Raw genomic sequence first — 23025 nt, forward strand, 5'->3', positions numbered from 1 at the left:
ATTTCCAAAAAATGAAAAAAACTTTAAGGACCATAACATAGGCCTACTAAGTTAATTCAAAACCGGCTTTTTGTCTAAAATCCTATTATTTTATGGGGTTTTTACGGGAAAATAACATAATTTATAATAACTTTTGAACCGTAATTTTTATAGAAATGGGAGTCGTACAATTTTGTTCAGATTTTAAAGGGCTACAACATACAAAATTTTTATCAAAACCGTTCAGGCCATTTTCTAGAAAATCCAATTTTTCCTTAATTTTATGGGTTTTTATAGGGAAAATAAACATTAAAAATCTAAATTTAAAAAATGATAAAAATTCTGGAGATACCATGGATTAGAAGCTACACTCCGAATTTCATTGAAATCGGACCACACGTGTAGTCCCTAGCTCTGTACCTACACATCCAGACATATAGACACACACCACACACACAGACATCACTTTGAAAACCATTTTTTTGGTTCCAGGTGGACCCAAATCGGATATTTCCACTCAAAACTCAAACTCAAAAATGTTGACAAAAACAATACTTTCTCCATGATATTTATCTCCATATTCTCTGTGTGTATAGGGCGAGAAAGAAAAAAGGAAGCATAATAAAATTTATGGTGATGGTTGAAAGTAAAATATGACACATGAAACACCTATTATGCATCACCTCACTTGCCCAATACTAGTATTTTGCCAAAAAAAAACAAGTTTTTTTACAATTACACAGCAGGAAAATTTACCTCTGACTTGGAAACACAAAATATTGATTTTTCTTCTGTATATTACTGATATAAATATTTACTGATCTACGTAAACACTCCTTTGTTATCAATGACTATTTTATATTTGTCTGTTTTTCTTTTTAGAGCCCATGTCAATGAGTGCCAGAAGAAGAGTTGCGGCACTCAAAAGCCTCCGGCACAAAGAAACACAAGGTGAGTATACAAATCAAGTTATTTATTGATCAAACCATATCACTCTAATTAATTTTGTGCCGCAGGACTCCAAAAATAAATTCTAATTTAATCTTGGAGTTGATCCTTAGTATAATGAGATTACAGTTAGTTATTACAATTTGCTCAATGTTATGTTGTGGAATTGAATCATACGAACAATAACATTTTAACCCTTCGTTATATACAAGTAGACTCCAGTGAGTTCCATTTCTACTTTCAAAGTTAGTTGAATTATTTACTATTAGACTCCAGAGCACAACTACTCTCTCTCCGCGCTTCCTACCCCCTCCCTAAGTTCTCCAGCAATCAGCTGATTTCCATCTGATGCGTTGCCGCTGTGACGCAAGCGTCACACATTTTTTAAAGCCCTTAAAATGCATAGGCAAAGTGATTCTAAATTTAAAAAAATGATGTAACCCCTCTCCCTCAAAGATAATTTCCTCGAGTCATAATTGTCCTCTTTTTTGATGGAGGGTCTCTGGGAACCCTATCCATGTCGTGTGGGTGTGACATCGATGTCTTATGTTTTGTAACCCTGACGATGCAGCATTTACGGCGAAGAATGTAGATTGTTAACCTCAATCAACATTTGGATTACTTGACGAGGTACTGTACCATAATATCATAGTCATATAAAGTAATCCAGGGGCCATGAACATGGAGTTTAATAAATAAAAATAGATAAACAAATAAAAGATGTAATTAAGTAAATAAAACTTAAATGGAATTAACCCTCCGGGTGTTATGTGTCGTAAAATCGACACATAACACACTTTGTGTAGTGTTTTGTGTCGATTTTTTGACTCACAAACACTGTTTACGGCGAAGGCTCTATGACTGACAAAATCGGATTGAACTGGATCGAGTTAGGTATCGTTTTATTTGGCAGATTCTAAGCTTTCTCCCGAGGTCTGTCTCTAAGCGCTTTTTTTTCTCGAGCCGATCATAATTGTAGCAGACAGCTGACGTGCGTATTTGTAAACAGCTTGGTTAACCTCGCACCGATGACTGATGTGTTTTATTACGTTTATCATTGTTTTAGTGTTAAAAATCAAAAGTAGTGATATACGTGGCGCATTATAAGAAGATTTAAGTGATTTTGAAGGGCTGGTTGATGATCCTGAAGAAGTAGGTAGTGATATTGATGTAAATTATCAGCCAGATTCCTAGCTATGGTTAGGCTATGCATTCTTAGCTAAACGCTATGTACCGAAATCTGTTTTTTGCCCACAACTTATTTATTTGCAAATATACTTCCTTATATTATTATATTTTTTGATTCCTCATAAAATTCTGAACAAAGTAGCTATTTTAAAATATTTGTAGACCTTGTACGCGGTCATACAGGCTATTTGGCGTTTGCGCAAAGTATAAATACAGTACCCAAATCCTGACGTGGGCAATCATTTTAGTCCACACCACGTTGTGAGTATTTTGTTTTGCTAAATCTCCAAAGAACTTTGGCACAGGGCCGTATATTCCTAACGGCGGGCCTCAAATCTTTTTTTCTTGATAGATTTATATCACCGATAATCTATTTCGCTGCGATCCATTCGAGGAAATTTGCAAAGCCGAAAAAGATCCACGCTATTTCGCCATTAACGTACAGATTTTATATAAACCGATTACAGTATATCAATTACCGATGTTGATCCATATATATATATAAATTTGAACAAATCGTTTTTTGGCCAAATTAAAAAGTATTTCGATCCTGGCTACTGGTCTTACTGTGCCACCTATAGCTGCTTCCCTATAGGGAAATTTGCTAAAAAGGAAGCATAATAAAATTTATGGTGATGGTTGAAAGTAAAATATGACACATGAAACGCCTATTGTGCATCACCTCACTTGCCCAATACTAGTTTTTTGGCAAAAAAAAACAAGTTTTTTACAATTACACAGCAGGAAAATTTACCTCTGACTTGGAAACACAAAATATTGATTTTTCTTCTGTATATTACTGATATAAATATTTACTGATCTACGTAAACACTCCTTTGTTATCAATGACTATTTTTATTTGTCTGTTTTTCTTTTTAGAGCCCATGTCAATGAGTGCCAGAAGAAGAGTTGCGGCACTCAAAAGCCTCCGGCACAAAGAAACACAAAGTGAGTATACAAATCAAGTTATTTATTGATCAAACCATATCACTCTAATTTTGTGCCGCAGGACTCCAAAAATAAATTCTAATTTAATCTTGGAGTTGATCCTTAGTATAATGAGATTACAGTTAGTTATTACAATTTGCTCAATGTTATGTTGTGGAATTGAATCATACGAATAATAACATTTTAACCCTTTGTTATATACAAGTAGACTCCAGTGAGTTCCATTTCTACTTTCAAAGTTAGTTGAATTATTTACAGGAATTATTATTGCATTCTTTTCTCTCAAGTTCAAAGGTTCTAGGAGATGGTCGGTATTTATCAATGACTAAATAAATAAATATTACTTTATTGTCACATACACAAGAACACATTCCAAGGTTCTAGCGCAGCTAGAGGAACAAGTGACATTGTCAAATATGCATACCTAATATAAAACAAAGAAAACATTCTATAAATTAAAATAGTATTAAAGTAAAATTAACTATAAACTGAGTTATTGCCCAAAGTGTGCACGTGTGGGGTAGTGATGAACAAACTGCTTATTTACATATTAGTGAAAATTACTTTTTAAATTTACTAGAGTTTTGAAAATAAACAGTGAAGGCATTTTCAAGACTTCATATTTTTTAAATAGTAGCTTACATGATGTTCTTTTAGATTTAAAAGATAGAATAAAAAAAAAAACGTTTTTGGATTTTAAATATTTTAATTGCGTGGGAAGTGGAACCCCACAGCTCAATACCATATTGCAAATGAGAGAAAAACATGGCATGATATGCCATAATTTTAGTTTTGGCATCTATTATATTTCGCAACACATAAATTTAGAAACAAGCAGTGATTAATTTTTTTGTAAGCATATCAATGTGTGGTTTCCATGCAAGTTTTCATCAATATGTAAGCCAAGAAATTTTGTACTTTTTACAAAGGATAAAATATCACCATTAAAAATCAAATCAAATGTATTTAAATATTTTTATTTTGAGCGGTCTGAAATTTTAAAATTTGTATTTTTGAACTATTAAGTTTCAATCCATTCACATTAAACCAGTTGGATATATAATAGAAGTGAACGATCTAGCTCTACTTTCAAATTATTAGAATTGTTAGCCTTATTGCTGTAGTGTCATCAGCATATTGAATGAGGTTAGAAGAAACGTTTTTGGGCAAATCATTTACAAATATTAAAAATTAATAAAGGTCCTAGAATTGACCCCTGAGGGACACCATATTTAATTTTACCCCATGTTGAGGAACATTTTTTACCATTTTACTTTATAATTGCTCATTGATACCTATCGCTCAAGTAAGATTGTATCCAAGACAATGACTTAGCAGAAAATTTGTAGTATCTAAGTTTTGTCAACAGAATATCGTAATCTACAGAATCAAAGGCCTTGGAAAGGTCACAGAATACAGCCGCTGTACTCTGTGACCCATCCAAACCCTCCGACACCTGATTTATGAAATCAGAGAAAACAGATATTGTGCTCATTCCAGATCTAAAACCAAACTGCTGGTCAGCAAATAGTTTGCTAGCATCAAAAAAAGAATAAATTTGATTGTATGCAATTTTTTGGGTCGCCGGATGACTGCCCCCCGGAAAACTACCCCCCCAAGCAGGTTCCTACGTCATATTGACGTCAGAGACCGGGGGGGGGGGGGGGCAGTTTTCCAGTCACGGACACTCAAATTTAGTTGTCAAACAGTTCTAATCTAACCTAACCTAACCAACCAAACTTGCTGTAACATTTCGAAAATCTGTTTTATATTCACCACATGCCTTTTCTATTATCCAACGGAATTACTCGAATTAAAATTAAAATTACATAGCATGATTTGACTAGGGGGGGTAGTATTCCAGTCGCGGACACGGCTTCCATATTGGTTAGTTAGCAGATTTTGTGACGTCACGTTTCACCTGGGGGGGGTAGTTTTCCGGGGGATAGTATTCCGCATCCCCAATTTTTTCAAAGATTTTAGAGATGTTGGGTAGTATTGATATTGGGCGGTTGGTAGTTATCGGGGTTTTCCACTAATCCCTTTTTGAAAAGAGGCTTCAATTCAGTATATTTCATCTGATTAGGAAATATGCCTTCATAAAACCACTTATTTATATTTATTTAAATAGGACGTGCAATGAAAGTAGCTACCCTTTTGATAATAACCATGGGAATTCCATCCCATCCAACTGATTTTTTATTTTTTTGGTTTTTGATCGTTTCCTTTACTTTTGAAATGCTTACAGAGTGGAAATTAAAGTAATTTTTTTGATTATTTTTAAAATTATTGACAAATTCTTCTGCAGTATCGACAACCGCATCTATTGTCTCCCAAAACATTTAAATATTTGTTATTGAAAAAATCTGAAATAGTCTGATCATCATTTAGGCGCTTCTTTCCAACTTGAATGTCAGGAAAATCTAAGGATTTATTACCAGAAGATCCGAGCTCAGACTTAACATTCCACACAGCTTGACTTTTATTATCAGCAGTTGATATTACTTCACAATTATACATATTCCTAGCTTTATCACATACAGTCTTAAACATTTTCCTGTAATTCTTATAGTGAGCTAGAAAATTCTTATCTTTACTGGTTTTTGCAAGTTTGCTCAGTTGCCTTTTATTTCTGCTTGATACCCTTATACCTTCCGTCACCCAGGTTTTATTATTATTGTTTTTACGTTGCTTCTTTGAAAAAAATTAAGTAACATTATACTTTTTATAATCATAACTAGCAACAGAGCCCGTTGTAGTTAAATACAACGGTCCCTAGAAAGTACAGTAGTACATAATATATGCCCTTGTAAGTACCTGAACATTTTTTTAAGAATGAAATTGTTTAGAAAATAAACTGATATTCTAAAAGAGTAAAATAATGAAAAACAAATACAATTTTACAAAAATATTTTATTTACTGTATTTCTTTGTAAACAACATTCTTTGTAAAGACTTCATCCGATTGTTTTAATAATCTTCCTTGTTCTTTGCCAGGGATAATTTTAATTTTTATGTCTTCAAACCTTTTAACCCTTGATATTGCAACATACAATTGTCCATGGCTGAATACTGGAAGGTATATCCCAACTTTATCCAATGTCTGGCCTTGCGCTATGTTTATTGTAATAGCAAACGCTAATTTTAAAGGAAATTGCCGTCTCTTTAAAACAAATGGTAAATCTGTGACCGCGTCTGTGCTAAGTCAATCCTTGGAATGAATACAATTTCACGTGCTGCTGATCCAGTTAAAACCTCTGCAATTATTAAATTGGGCTTGAGTTCTTTAACAATTAATCGTGTGCCATTACATAACCCCCGTTTTGTGTTAAGATTTCGTAGCAAAATTATTACAGCTCCAATTTTTAAATTTAATTTGTGTATTGGCATTCCCAATACACAAATTAAGGAGGTTGAGGAAGATGCATCATCTCTGAGTGAAGTGTTGGTCAGACTATCTTGTTCTATTTCTTTTTCATTTTCTGGGTCTCCATCCTTTTGATTGCTTGATAAACACTTTTTTACCTCTTGGAGTAAATCTTTATCCATACTATTTGGTTTCTTCAATTTATTTTTATGAGCTGTTGATTCACGTCTGCCAGAACATGTTTTACTTTTTCTATTTTTTGATGCACGGCCACGTTTTGATTTTGGTAAGATTATATCCTCTTGATTCTCAGGCATACTATTGTCTATCAAAACATCGTAATGCCCAGCATCCACATTTCCTGAGAATCGTAGTTTATATATCGTTGTGCCTTCACCAACCGTTACAGAATAATCCAATTTCTCAGCATATATTTTGAATTGGCAGTCAAAAACTCTTGCCGCAGCTTCGATTTCGACATTACCGGCGTATTCCCCATCTTTGGTCATCAAATTTCTGTATTCCGTCGCGTTTTTTACTTCTAGCCTATATGTCTTATCCCCTACGATCAAAGGACAATAGTAGTCCCAGTTATTGACGACTTCATCAACTACCGTGGATCGTATATCACTGTATCTGGATTGAAATTTATGGCATAAAAATGAGACACTTCTAAAGAAACAGTTTCCATCACCAACCATGTAGTGAAGAGTAAAGTTATTCATTTTTCAACTAATGTAAAATATTGAGTTTATAATTAACAGTTCAAAATAACGAATATTAAATACTATTTTAAACTGTGAATTATAAATTAAATTTGAATAATTTATAATTGACAGTTTAAAGTAATAATTTTTGGTTATGAAATCCATACATCACTTAACTTACCAATACTTATTAATGGTACGGTACAGATTAAAAACATCACTTTATAAACACACTTTACGGACCTCAACCACCAATTCAAATAGTAAACAACTAAAAGTAAACAAAGAAAAATCAAGGAAATAACAATAAAACAATCAGCTGTTAAACTATTGTTTAATACATGTGTTCCATATGACCAGATGATGCATACTGGCTAACCCATTATTACTACCATAAAAATTTTTAGATTATTCATACCGGCAAACGTATTACTACCATAAATAAAAAAAAACTCAAACTTTACTAATTATTTGGAAATCTACACAGATTTTATTGACCTATTAATTAATAAAATCGGTCAAGTAGAACTGTAGATTTAGTTGTAGAAATTTAACAAAAATCTCTCCAATTCAATATTTTCTCACCACAATAAATTAGGAGGTTGCTAAGCTTTTTTGCAAATAACTCTTAAACGGTGAGGAAATCGACAAAAGTGGAAGGTGATATTCTGAAAGAAAATAAAATTTGCTACAAAGTACTCTTTGGCGTTTTTTGAAAATATTCAAAAAAGGCAACCTAAAGTTAACTATAAATTGAAATTTTAAAATATTAACTATAAAAAAAAACAGTTTTTAATGTATTTTTGCTTTTTATTCTTTATTCGCCACAAATATTTAATAAAATCAAAATTTCATAATTATTTGCAAATCCACACAAATTAGGCTTTCCAACGATACATTAGTTAACAAAATCGGTCCAGTAGAAGTCTAGATTTAGTTGTACAAAGTTTAACAAAAATATCCCTAATTCAGTATTTTTAACAACTAAAAATTTGGAGGTCACTTATCTAATTTGACAATAACTTTTAAATGGTGAGTAAATCGTAGAAAATGCACGTGATATTCTGAAAGAAGATAAAATTTCCTACAAATAACTTCTGTGTATTTCTTGAAATTATTTAATAAAGGCAGCCAAAAGCTGACTACAAATATAAACTTGAAAATAAAAACCTGAAAAAAACAGTTTTTAATGTATTTTTGTTATTTTTATTTTTCCATTACAAATATTAAATAAAATCAAACTTTCATAATTATTTGCAAATCTACATGAGTAAGGCTTTCCAATGACTCATTAATTACCAAAATCGGTCCGGTAGAAGTCTAGATTTAGTTGTACAAAGTTTAACAAAAATATCCCAAACTCAATATTTTCTCATTATTATAAATTCGGAGGTTGCTTAGCTTTTTTGCAAATAACTTTTAAATGGTGAGGAAATCGACCAAAGTGGAAGGTGATATTCTGAAAGAGAATAAAATTTCCTACAAATTGATACCATACACTTCTTGGAAACACTAAAAAAGGCAGCTAAAAGTCGCACCCAAATAAAAAGTGTGAAAAACACCGTTTTCAATGTATTTCTTATGGAAAACATGTTTTTTTGAAATTTTTCACCTTAAATCATAATAAAAACAAACTTTCATAATTATTTGCAAATCTACACGACCTAAGCTTTCCAACGACCCATTAATTAATAAAATCGGTCCAGTAGAACTCTAGATTTAGTTGTACAAAGATTTTTAAAACTGAATTATATATAGAATAGATTTTAGTTTAAGGTTTCAGTTTTTTACCTCAGTAGTATACTAAAAAATAACTTAGTTGTTTAATTAATTAATCAATAGTACCAGGGGTGGGGGAGGCCTTGCTCAGTTGTGGTTAATTGGGTTCAATCGTTAAAACAATATAAGGTGGGTTTGACCATACATTTATGAACTGTGGACGTGAAGATATGTACCTTAAATATTAGTCTAATCAACAGTTCAGGGCTACACGATGAATTTTAAAACAATATCGTTAACATGACATTTTATAATAAAAAATAAAAAAAACATTTTTATTACAAACCATAGACATTTGACCGCTGAAATAATAACTCTGTAATGTAAAAGTTTACAACCAAACCAAAATACAATTCACTTTGAAGTGCTACCAATGAATACACAAACTATAAAGAAGAACAGGTCCTATGGACAATATTCTAACAGTATTTTCAAATTTGGCCCGCGAAATATCTGTAGTTCTGCACTGAACCACCACTCAGCGCTGTAGTCAAGTTTAGCACGCGGTGAAGTGCGAGAGAGAGCGACATACACCGTTTTCGTCCCCTGTGGGCCAGGCCACGAGAGAAAGAGAGAGGGGGCGAAAACAGTGTATGTCGCTCTCTCTCGCACTTCACCGCATGCTAAACTTGACTACAGCGCTGAGTGGTGGTTCAGTGCAGAACTACAGATATTTCGGGCGCCAAATTTGAAAATACTGTTAGAATATTGTCCATAGGACCTGTTCTTCTTTATAGTTTGTGTATTCATTGGTGCTACTAACACAGGATTTTTCTTCCTTCAAGTCATTGAAACCTGTTGTTCGACTTTTACGCTCACCAATGAAAGCAGATCAAAATATGATATAAACAAAATCATATACAATTCAAAATGGCTTCTAAAACAAAATGGCTTTCAAAATGGCGATTTTTTTGCTTTTCTACCACTAGTTCTAAAGAAACTGAGATTCTGTCTGCTTTTATTCATTGGGATTTAGTATACGGTAATAGTTTTATGCCAATTAAAACCCTTAGATGTAATTAGTTTAGTTTACTCGGAATGCATCAGAAGGCCTACTCCGGGGATTCAGTCTTGGAGGGAAAGGGCTATGTAAAATAATCAGTATTTGATCGGAACTATTTTCTCCTATCGAGGAATTTTTGTACTTTCAGTTTAATCTTTGCTCAATAGTTACAACTGATTTTTTCCCCTTTGTACTGATTTAAGCAAATTTCCCTATAGGGAAGTAGCTTACCGTAAGTAGCATGGTAATATCTGGAGCCGGGACTGATAAACTTTTTTCATTTTGATGTCCTTAGAGGCGAAAAACACTATTCTTAAAAATTGTTATATCTGTATATATGTACCAGCTCGAGATAGTTTATAAAACTGTTTTGTTCAGCCCAACCACGGTTTGAGATTCAATATGACGCTGGTGAAGAGGATAAACCAGAGCGGGTCATGGTGAGTGTGAGAGCTGCAGACTACCCGGAAAAAGCAGCTTGTCATATGTGTCATGTCAAGTTTGAGTCTTCCTACAACGAGGAGAAGGACGAGTGGCATCTCCGCAATGCAGCTGACCACGAGGGCAATTTGGTGCATCCCATCTGTCTGGAGGACCAGAAGGTAAAATGTCCATATACATAGTATATGTAAAGAATTGTTTAATTTAATAGTTTTGAGTTTGAGTGAAAATATTCGTTTTGGGGCCCACTGAACTCAACAAGTTGTTTTCATATGTGTATAAATTTACAGACTACACCCTGGTCCTATGGTTTCTCAAGACGCTTATTTTTAATGGGGATTTTCCTATAAAATCCTGATAAATAACAGAAAAAAACAGGTTCTAACAATTTGGAAAAACATTTAGTATGCCCTTTTAACTCCTTAACAACAAAGGTGTGTGGTGTGTTTTTTTTAGTTCTTTAATTTGAAACAAAATGGCACAACCCCCAATGCTGTAACAGAGTTAGGGTTAAAAGATTATTGCAATATTAGTAATTTTCCAAATAAAAACACATCTAACCCTGCGGTTTACCCAATTTAAACAGGTTGCTCATAAAATTTGTATGATATTTAATTATTTACACCAAGAGAATAGGAGAAAGTAGGTGTCAGTTTTCTGTTACCATTTATTTATTTTATAATCTACCAAGATGTATAATTTTAGGATCGGAATGATTTTGATTATCAATACCTTATAATGATAAAGGATCATAAATTCTTGATAGCTACTTAGGTTTTGATAATGATTCCAAAATCTTCACAATTAATTGTGACAAAATCTTCACCATCTACTCAATTTGCCATTTCATCATGATTTCTCCCATCCAATAGTAGGGATATTGTGAGTTTTGCAACTTTGCAACCTTTGCAGATGTTTTTTTTATTTAAAATATTGCAGTATCAGTATCCCATCTCAAAGAAATGTCAACATTATTTAAATCCCACTAGAAAAAAGGAAGTGTTCATATCTACTTTTACAAATTCTACTTAATTTAGAATTAAAAGATAACCTTGTCTACTTACTTGAAAACTAATCTTTTCTGAATAATTAATTAGTTAATGTTTAGTTCATTTTAAACCATTGTTTTTGCTCATTTTACATCTTTATTTAATCTGGAATTGAACAGTTTTGGATTTGGTCCATCAATAGTTGATTTATTTAAAACTTAAAATAACTTTTGTCCACCACAGACGTGGTTAGTCTCACATTTTCTTAAGAAATTATTTACTTATTGCTGTTATTCATTGATAGTTGTAATAGTCTTAAATACTCAAGGAATTACTTTCTTTAACCAAACATTTGTATCATGACCATTAGGGGTCTGCGGTACAGAAAATTTAAGGTCGGTACGGTTCGGTACGGTACAATATTTTGTACCTCGGTTCTCGGTACAAAATCGGTACGGTACGCGGCTACCCGTATTTTTGCGGTTTTCTTCTCAGAACTGTATCCAAACCATTATTTTTAACTTTAATACATAGACATTACTATGAAAATGGATAGTATCCTACATTCATGGTTTTCTAACAACAATTACTGTACCACATATTATTAAAACAAAACCTTTTACTACTACGAGGATTGTGTCAAGAAAAATCACAGTTGAGATAAAGGCTTTACCTATTTTACTCTGAGATACTTTGAATAGCCATGATAAAGTAGTTTAAAAATAGGATGAGAGTTTTTATGAATAAACATGTTTGAAACATTTATTGACAAGATAATTTCACAAAACTGATAAATTATTTCCAACCAACACAATGTCTAGTTCTTTTTCTTTTATTTTAAAAACATATAAAAGCATTCAGTAGAAGACAGTGTAGTTTTGCCAGCTGTTCACAGCAGATGACAATGAAAAACTGGAGGTTATGATGAAGTAATGGCAAAGACCATTTTTTGTATCAGCTTCAAAACTAGTTAAGTTATAAGATTGATACAATTCTTGCAAAGTTTTTTTCTAAAACTAAAATTTGGATTATCACAGAGTAAGATTTGATGTTGGGCAATTAGACTTTATAACTGTGTAAAAGGTGTGTATCCCTGAATTTATAAATTGCATTCTACACTTATTCACTGCCAAACATAATTCAGTAGAACCTTGATGAACCAAGAATTACACTAGCCTACATAACTTCATTACCCCAAGTAAAATACCAAGATAATTTTTATAATTGTATTTGAATCGTATAATCTTAGTTTGTTAAAAATGGATTGTATGTTCAACAATAATTGCAGTCCATTATTGTTAAGCAGTATGGTCCCAAATTATTGTTTTTGATTTTGAAACATCACAGTTCATTTGACAAAATTATAGTTGAAGCAGCTCAATGTCAAGTCACGCACGCTTGTGCAATAGTTTGTTTACATGCTTTCTCCAGACCACGGGGGAGGGGAGGGTCTGATAAGCCGTCTATTGTTCACCCCCAAGAAGGTCCGACCCTCATTAGTGCCGCTCGGCTGCACTCAGGGGGGAGCCAATACCACAAATCAATCTTTTAAATGAATACAAATATTTGGTAATAATTGTTTTATTAATATTCACCTTGAAATTTCAATAAATTTGGTGTAAAATTTGACAATAATCTGCCATTTGGACCGATTATTAATACAATACCAAATACCAATAAAGTAGTACCGTTCATTCATTGGTAATTAAATAATAGGTAAAAATTTACCGATTTTCGTCAAGTTTTACCCCCTGCTGTGCGCTATGTCACAAAAGCTGATAACGACATGGGTGATTAGTAACCATGGCAACTTGTTGAATGCGTGATGAAGGGAAACCCAAGAAATAGAAGAACAAAGAGAAAGAATGACGTTGTTATCTTTATACCCTTTTTACAATTTCCGTTATTGTTATCTTTATGTAAGATTTTATGATTTTGTTTTATAGGTTTATAAAATAATTCTTTTTAACTACGGGAATATCAATTTATAATTTATCAACGTGCTTCTCTTCTGAAACAGCAATACCGGATGCATAATAAAGGTCAATGGCCTAAAATATCACGATTGTGCAATATTGTATTTTGATGTTGAAATTAAAATTACGACAAATGTTTGTATATATCCATGGTCGTCAATAGAAAGATAAAATATCCATAACAAATATTTAATTTATAAAATAAGATTGTAGAATTGTTACAAGTTTAATATGTAGCCATAAACAGTTTTATGGCAGTAGGCAATGGCCAGCGGCAAATTCAATATTCACGAAAATACTGATTAAGTTAGAGATAACATTCAACAGTCATCATAAAACTATTATTTTTATGATAAAACAGAATTGGGGAAAGTCGTAAAGAAATAAAAGTGATAAAACTCAACAGTTCTTGGAAGTACTTCAATACAACAATTATTGTCGTGATAAAATGTTAATGGATTTGGGACTGCTAATGGGTTTTTTATTGTATCATCACGCTAGTAATAAATTATGAAGATCGTAAACAAACATCTAATAAGACTTTTATGTGCTCGGAACCAACTGCCGTTGACTACGATAGTAAACTGAAAGTAATTTATTATTATAATAGGCTGTACCGAACCGAATTTGTACCGAATTTGTACCGTGTAAAATGCTGTACCGAACCGATGACGGTAATTAAGCTTGTACCGTACCGTACCGACTTTTTCGGTGCACCGCAGACCCCTAATGACCATACATTATTATTCATGAGGCAATAAAATGAATCCTGTTTACACTTCTAATAAGTATTTTTCCTAAATTTTGTATTTGCAAAATAAAAGTTGTTTATTCGATTTATCTGAGGTTGTCTGTGTGGTTTGACTACTCAAACAGAATTTTGTTCCTCAGGCTGCTGCTGAGAAGCTAATAGTGGTAGAAGAGATTGACATCACTGAAGACGAGCCAAAGGAAGAAGTGACTAAGAAAGAAGAAGAATCTGTGGAAAAGAAAGAAAAGGAAGCTCCAAAGGATACAGACATTGAATATATCAAGCTTGTATTGCCTGTGGAGGATTTGACAGTTTCTGATAATGAAGAAGAAAAAGAAACAAAAGACACAACTGTAATCGAAGACAAAGAACTGAAAAAAGATGAAGTAAAACCATTAGAAGAAGTAACATCAACAACAACAGAGACAAAGACAATACCCCAGGAATCGAAAGATGATATTCAAAGTATGTTTTTAAGCTTTGCCTTTTTTAGCTACGTATTCTTATGATCTTAAGTTAGTTAATAAGATTGAATCATGTTTGATCCTGAAAATCAACTTCTTCCCCTTAGATGATCTTTATAATATATACGTCCGTGAATGCGAGAACTTGAGTAATTTTTGTCCGATTTTGATGCAATTTTGTTTGAAAGTGTAAGGGGGGAAAAACTTGAATAATTTACCGGGCCAGCATGATCGGACCATGGGAACAGGGTTTTACAGAGGGTTTCATAGTGGTAAAAATAGGATTTTCTAATTTTTGACTCTCAACTCACAAAATTACCCAATTTCTGTCTAGACAAATAAAGAGCTAAGAAATACTAATAATTTAGTATACTAAAGTGTTTTTGCACGGTTATTGGTCACAGAAAAAAATCCAAAAATTGCTAATTTAAAATTCCTTTGTTATTCTTATGGTCATGGAGAATATTGTAAAATGTTGTAGTTTGCATGTTTATGAAAATATTTTGATCAAACTTGGCAAATTTATTTATTTTACACTAAGCTACTAATATATTACTAAAACATACTTTATTAGCCTCCCTGTAGCAGCAAACCTAGGTACAGGGTGTCTAGTAGTCGGGAAAAACAGGAAAGTCGGGAATAAGTACTGAATTTCAAAATGGTCTTAAAAAGTCGGGATTTAGTCTTAATTTTGATATATCTAAGTCAGAAATTGTAATGATTTTGCCTCAATGATGGACGACAACAATGCCGATTCCGTGGCTGATGTAGTCGATGACGATGTCTTCTTGACCATGGAAAATGTTGATAATTTAGCCGTGATTGCGGATGACGACGATGACTTTTTTGAGACCGCGGGAACAACAATGACGTCCCCGACGATGTTCACGATTTTCGATATGGCTTGTGACTACTATTTTTTGCTTTTATACCACTAGTTCTAAAGAAACTGAGATTTTGTCTGCTTTTATTCATTGGGATTTAGTATACGGTAATAGTTTTATGCCAATTAAAACCCTTAGATGTAATTAGTTTAGTTTACTCGGAATGCATCAGTACTTCGGGGATTCAGTCATGGTGGGAAAGGGCTATGTAAAATAATCAGTATTTGATCGGAACTATTTTCTCCTATCGAGGAATCTTTGTATTTTCAGTGTAATCTTTGCTCAGTAGTTACAACTGATTTTCCCCCTTTTAGAGGCCAAAAACACTATTCTTAAAAAAAATTATACATGGTGATTGATATAAGTGTGCCAGCCGTTTTATTCTAAAACTATGATATCAAGAAAAGTTAAATGGTAAGTGCCTTGGATTTTTTATTTTAAAAATTTTAGTCAAGTCAAAAAATGATTTTAGCCGCCATTTTTCTAATATGGCCGCCAACTTTGATTTTTCTTACGGAACACTCTGTATTTTATGATGTATTCCGGTAGAAAATGTAATTTTAAGACGATTTTATTCTTGTGATTTTTTCATAAACCTAATCGTTTCAAAGATAATAATGGTTAAAGTTTTAAAAATTTTGCATAAGAAAGAGTTTCGATAAAGGCCTAAGCTGTTTTATTCAAAAACTATTCAAATTTTCACAACTAACAGCTTGTTTTATGAAAAAATATCAAGTACACTTTTATTTAGCATTTTTGATTCCCTATCAAACGGTACGATGTTCAAGAAGATGGAATAAGAAATAGCTGAAATATTAAGATTTTTAGTTGAAAAATGGAGCAAACCGGAACCATCTTAGCCTAATTCTACCCCATTTTTCAACTAAATATCTTAATATTTCAGCTATTTCCTATTCAATTTTTTTAAATTTGGTACCGATTGATAGGGAATTGAAAATTGGAAATAAAAGCATTTTTACATTTTTCCACAAAATCAGCCGTTTTTGTGTAATTTAAGGTAAAAAAATTAAATGGCCGCCATGTTTAAGTTTTAAGTTGATTAAAGATGATTTTTTTTCTAACATGTAGCTCTTCTACCTTAACCTACATACAGTAGAGTCCCGTTAGTCCGAAATGGTTGGGACCGGGCCCATTTCGGATTACTGAATATTTCGGATTAAACGTTTTTTTGTTTTTTTTTATTTTTTTAATTAAAATTTTTTTTTTTTGAAATTTTTTTTGAAATTTTTTTATTTTTTGAAATTTTTTTGTCTCATTCTTACTACTTTTTTTTCGGACGCAGGCACGAGCCCGGGATTGTTTTTCACATTACTTAAGGCTAGACCTATTGAATGCAGCATTATCACTTAGTAAAATCCATTTGTGATTTGGCGGACGAAAATGTAAAATGTTACGGTACTAACAAAAATGGTGAAATAATAATTTACTAAAATACTCTACAAAAAAGTCTATCTCGCCCAGCCGCTACAGAATACTTTGACGAGGTACAGCTAACTGTGTCAAAAACTTTCCAAAAAACTTCAAAAAATTTCGAAAAAAATTGTAAAAATTTCGAAAAAAATTTCAAAAAATTTCAAAAAAAAATTTAAAAAATTTTCAAAATTTTTTTTTAATTAAAAAATATATTTTTTGGTTTCGGATTAAGCGGACTTTCGGATTACCGAAGTTCGGATTATCGGGACTCCACTGTACCTAGTTTTATAAAGATTGGTTGAAAAAATCAAAAATAAAATATTTATGTAAAAAATACAAAATGGCGGATATCTGGTTAACGAAGCGATTTTGGAAAAATTGTTATTCTTAATTTTCTCTTTATTTTGACCCATAGAACCATTTCCCGAAGTTTACTTAAGAGGCACCCTGTATGTATATACATATATACCAGCTCGAGATATAAAATAAAACTGTATTGTTCAGCCCATCCATGCTTTGAGATGCAATATGACGCTGGTGAAGAGGATAAACCAGAGCGGGTCATGGTGAGTGTGAGAGCTGCAGACTACCCGGAAAAAGCAGCTTGTCATATGTGTCATGTCAAGTTTGAGTCTTCCTACAACGAGGAGAAGGACGAGTGGCATCTCCGCAATGCAGCTGACCACGAGGGCAATTTGGTGCATCCCATCTGTCTGGAGGACCAGAAGGTAAAATGTCCATATACATAGTATATGTAAAGAATTGTTTAATTTAATAGTTTTGAGTTTGAGTGAAAATATTCGTTTTGGGGCCCACTGAACTCAACAAGTTGTTTTCATATGTGTATAAATTTACAGACTACACCCTGGTCCTATGGTTTCTCAAGACGCTTATTTTTAATGGGGATTTTCCTATAAAATCCTGATAAATAACAGAAAAAAAACAGGTTGTAACAATTTGGAAAAACATTTAGTATGCCCTTTTAACTCCTTAACAACAAAGGTGTGTGTGTGTTTTTTTTTAGTTCTTTTAACTTGAAACAAAATGGCACAACTCCCAATGCTGTAACAGAGTTAGGGTTAAAAGATTATTGCAATATTAGTAATTTTCCAAATAAAAACACATCTAACCCTGCGGTTTACCCAATTTAAACAGGTTGCTCATAAAATTTGTATGATATTTAATTATTTACACCAAGAGAATAGGAGAAAGTAGGTGTCAGTTTTCTGTTACCATTTATTTATTTTATAATCTACCAAGATGTATAATTTTAGGATTGGAATGATTTTGATTATCAATACCTTATAATGATAAAGGATCATAAATTCTTGATAGCTACTTAGGTTTTGATAATGATTCCAAAATCTTCACAATTAATTGTGACAAAATCTTCACCATCTACTCAATTTGCCATTTCATCATGATTTCTCCCATCCAATAGTAGGGATATTGTGAGTTTTGCAACTTTGCAACCTTTGCAGATGTTTTTTTTTTTTTTTTTTTTTTTAATATTGCAGTATCCCATCTCAAAGATATGTCAACATAATTCAAATCCCACTAGAAAAAAGGAAGTGTTCATATCTACTTTTACAAATTCTACTTAATTTAGAATTAAAAGATAACCTTGTCTACTTACTTGAAAACTAATCTTTTCTGAATAATTAATTAGTTAATGTTTAGTTCATTTTAAACCATTGTTTTTGCTCATTTTGCATCTTTATTTAATCTGGAATTGAACAGTTTTGGATTTGGTCCATCAATAGTTGATTTATTTAAAACTTAAAATAACTTTTGTCCACCACAGACATGGTTAATCTCACATTTTCTTAAGAAATTATCTACTTATTGCTGTTATTGATAGTTGTAATAGTCTTAAATACTCAAGGAATTGCTTTCTTTAACCAAACATTTATATCATGACCATACATTATTATTCATGAGGCAATAAAATGAATCCTGTTTACACTTCTAATAAGTATTTTTCCTAAATTTTGTATTTGCAAAATAAAAGTTGTTTATTCGATTTATCTGAGGTTGTCTGTGTGGTTTGACTACTCAAACAGAATTTTGTTCCTCAGGCTGCTGCTGAGAAGCTAATAGTGGTAGAAGAGATTGACATCACTGAAGACGAGCCAAAGGAAGAAGTGACTAAGAAAGAAGAAAAATCTGTGGAAAAGAAAGAAAAGGAAGCTCCAAAGGATACAGGCATTGAATATATCAAGCTTATATTGCCTGTGGAGGATTTGACAGTTTCTGATAATGAAGAAGAAAAAGAAACAAAAGACACAACTGTAATGGAAGACAAAGAACTGAAAAAAGATGAAGTAAAAGGAATCAAAGATGAGATTCAAGGTAAGTTTTTAAGCTTTGCATTTTTTAGCTACATATTTTTATGATATTAAGTTAGTTAATAAGATTAGAATCATGTTTGATCTTGAAAATCAACTTCTTCCCCTTAGATGATCTTAATAATATATACGTCCGTGAATGCGAGAACTTGAGTAATTTTTGTCCGATTTTGATGCAATTTTGTTTGAAAGTGTAAGGGGGGAAAAACTTGAATAATTTACCGGACCAGCATGATCGGACCATGGGAACAGGGTTTTACAGAGGGTTTCATAGTGGTAAAAATAGGATTTTCTAATTTTTGACTCTCAACACAAAAAATTTCCCATTTTTTGTCTAGACAATTGTAAAGAGCTAAGAAAAACAAATAATTTAGTATACATAGTATACGAAATCGATTGAAAATCTCCATGTGTGTAACAAATAATGCATGTCATTTGCTAAAATTTTAAATTTAACTTTTTATTTGGGTGTCACCTGTTATCTTCCAGAAAACATAAGCTCTGGATATATGAATCTATAGGTTAAGATTTACGAGGGACTGAACAAAAAAATGTCACCTCCATGGAAGCAACTCCATGGATAATTGCTAAATATAATCTATTATATAAATTCTTCACCTCTAAAAAGGGTGTATATGTATTCAGTTTGATCTTAGTCTTTAAAAAATATATAAGAAATAAAAATTCTTTCATAAAAAAAAATGTTAGGCGGAAATTCCCCTAAATTTCAGAATGTTTTGTTTTGCACTATCATCATGATATTTTCAAGCCATTCTTGGTTCAGTAGTAAAAACTGTAAAGTTTAAAAGCACAGCTTATTCAAATTTATAAAAAATTCCAAAGTCCAAAATTACAGTCATTGTCAGAAGTAAACATTTACATTGTGATGTTAACTTTTAAAGAGATTGTCTTTTGGACTTGGGACCCTGTGCAGTTATAAATTATTATATCCACACATCCAACAAGTTTACGTGGTAACCTCATCACCCAATCACAGACTACTAACCATTAGCTAATGAAATCTGTTGTGACATACCGCACAGCAGAGGAGCAGGTAGATGTGTAATGAACAGACTATTGTCACCTTGGAGCACTAAATCATTATTTCTTTGTTCTGCCTCAGTTTTATTTTCATCAAATGAACTGTGATGTTTAAAAATCAACAATGTGTTAATTTATTGGATGTCAATAATAATCAGGAAAGAAATAGTTAAATATACAATCGAGAATGTAGAATAATAAAGATAACCTGAAGATTAGGGATCGATATATGCTTATGCACAATTTTGTTTACTTTAACAATTAATCATCTCATCAAGTCTAAGAAAACACATCAGTATAGCCTTCAAGTTACTAGAAGAAGAAATGTTTATTGATTACAGAACCTGATATAGACATGAAATGGCTGTTTAAGTTTAATGTTGATTGGGATGTCACCGAAGAACAATTTTGGTTCTTGGATGAACCAATCCACAATACATTAAGCCTTGTAAACAGTTTGACTGAAGGACTTACACTATTTCACAGGTACTTGAACATATTATTTACTAGATTATTTATAAGTTATTTGTTTAGTTGAGGACTTCACAATCTAAAGTGTAAGGCGAGTAGTTTTATTGAGCGGAGGGAAGCGAAGCTCTTTGGGATCAAATTCAATGCAAACTTTCTAACAGATAAACTCAATAACAGCTAAACATATTTCATCCAAACTTACCAAGGTTGTTTTGTCATATGTTTAGATGGTTTAGACAAAACCAATTTTAATTTTTTATATTGCCTATATAATGTAAAAGTAATTCAAAGTTTTTAAATTTTAACATTGGCCTTATGGGTTGCCAAGATGGCTACAATATAACGACGTAAATTTAAACAAACAGAAAATGATAGCAGATGTTAAAATCAAGCCACGACATACACTGGACAAAGGGGGGAAAAATTGAATCATGATCACTCATCAAATTATACAGAGAAAGGTTAAGCTTATATTTAAGTCGCAATTTGGAAACAACCACTGATCGAATAGGTAGAGTCATAGATAAAAGGTACTCCCTTAGGTACAGTATTTTACAGATTTGATTTACGTAGCTAAATAAGGTTATAAAATTAACTTTTATATTAAACAATCTGTCAGTGAATCACATTCATGGATCCATCTCATAAATGGCAAACTTAACCTTGTCCACGACGTAGGAAGTGGTGAAAGAAGTAGTAAAGGTGAGCTGTGTGTAGTGTGGGAACCGTCTGTGGCAGTTAGATTGATGCCTGCAATCCTAAAATGCTATAGGAAGGGAGGGAAACAGGTCCATGACGTAGGAAGTGGTAAAGGGAGTAGTAAAGGCTAAAGGTGCAGAGTGTTGGAACCCTTTGTGGCATCGATTCTCGGTTGCAAAAAACCGATTTCTTTTGCAAAGAACCGGCAGAACCGATTTTTGACGTGAAGTACCGACCCATCACTAATAAAAATTAATGCAATGCAATTCTTCTTTATTCAATACATGTTCACTTATTATTACTACATGAGGGGCTGCTCAGTTCAAATAAACACTATATATATATAGGTTTGAAGAGAAAGGGCTTATTGCCTGAAAATAGGGGAGAAGAACCTACATTTCAGAAGAACCACAGAAACCTCATCATAACCCATACTAAACGAGTTCTTTAGACTATTAATAATTATATCTATTTCATTCTCATTAACAAAGCTGAATCGAAACCTTTTATTAAACTGAAATATTTCATTGTCTACCTGATTCTCAGACATTGGTTCAAAGTAGGGATGGACGAGATTGGATTTTTAGTTCGAGACGAGACGAGACGAGATTTTTTATTTCTCATAAAATTTCGAGACGAGATCGAGACGAGATTTCTCTTCTCATACACAACGGGAAATGCACGTTCGAAATTTTTACCTGATTTTGTAACATTGTTAGATGACTGTTTAAATACAAAAATAATGATAATAGGCAAGAATATTTACAATCTTTTATTAAAAAACATCAGCATAACATTTTTTTATTAATCACGCGTAACTTATTAAAAATGCCTACGATTAGGAAACATGGTGATATCAGTTAGGATAGAGTTCAACTTATCCTAAAATAAAATAAATCATAAAATAAAAGCAATATTAATTTTTATAAAATAGTTACTTGTTTTGACTTTTTTTTATGGTAATAAAACATTCCTCACACTGCTTACACTTAACAAAACTTCTCAAATGTTATTAAAGTAATATTATTAAAATAATTAAAGTAATATTTACATTAAAAGAATCAATTAAATAAGAACGCCTTCGAAAAGGAAACTCAACTACAACACGCTCCTGTATTGCGGGTATTGCATTGACTTTCTGCAGGCGTTTTTAATTTTTTTTTATTTTTTTTTTTTTTTTTATTCTTGTCTCTATACATATCTCGGCCAAAAAGTAATCTTTTCTCGTGTTTTGAGATTGAAAACTTCCCGAAAATTTCCCGAAATTTCGAGACTTGACCATCCCTAGTTCAAAGTTAGACATTATACTAGTTACATTTGAAAAATATTCAATAAAACTGTTACAAATAAATACAGGGTCAGAATTCAACTTATTACCTACTCTTAAATTAATGTTTTGTACATTCTTAGATCCTATTCCCACTTCTGAATTTATAATAGACCAAGAGGTTCTATTTACATTGTTTGAATTTTGACCTGAATGTTTTATTTAATTTTCTAACTTTTTTATATAAAGTTTTACATTTTAACTCTCGGGCTGTTTGGCTAAGATTAATTTTTTTTTGTTTTTCTTCTTTTAACTCATTGCTAATCAAGTTAGGCTGTGTG

The 23025-nt window shown here is 32.2% G+C and overlaps 1 protein-coding gene across 1 annotated transcript in view; it reads left to right on the forward strand.

Annotated features, from left to right (window-relative positions):
• Positions 1–23025, forward strand: part of LOC128998588 (uncharacterized) — a 66864-nt gene that overhangs the window by 13285 nt on the left and 30554 nt on the right. The window contains exons 3-9 of the mRNA XM_054424793.1: positions 862–930; positions 2995–3063; positions 10298–10521; positions 14217–14541; positions 17363–17586; positions 18937–19210; positions 20589–20733. Coding sequence (XP_054280768.1) covers positions 862–930; positions 2995–3063; positions 10298–10521; positions 14217–14541; positions 17363–17586; positions 18937–19210; positions 20589–20733 — 1330 coding nt within the window. The remainder of the gene's footprint in view (positions 1–861; positions 931–2994; positions 3064–10297; positions 10522–14216; positions 14542–17362; positions 17587–18936; positions 19211–20588; positions 20734–23025) is intronic.

This window comes from Macrosteles quadrilineatus, unplaced genomic scaffold (genome assembly GCF_028750875.1).
Source record: "Macrosteles quadrilineatus isolate MER2022 unplaced genomic scaffold, UCM_ALF_1.0 Scaffold_7__1_contigs__length_78375512, whole genome shotgun sequence".
In the NCBI taxonomy this organism is placed as follows: domain Eukaryota; kingdom Metazoa; phylum Arthropoda; class Insecta; order Hemiptera; family Cicadellidae; genus Macrosteles; species Macrosteles quadrilineatus.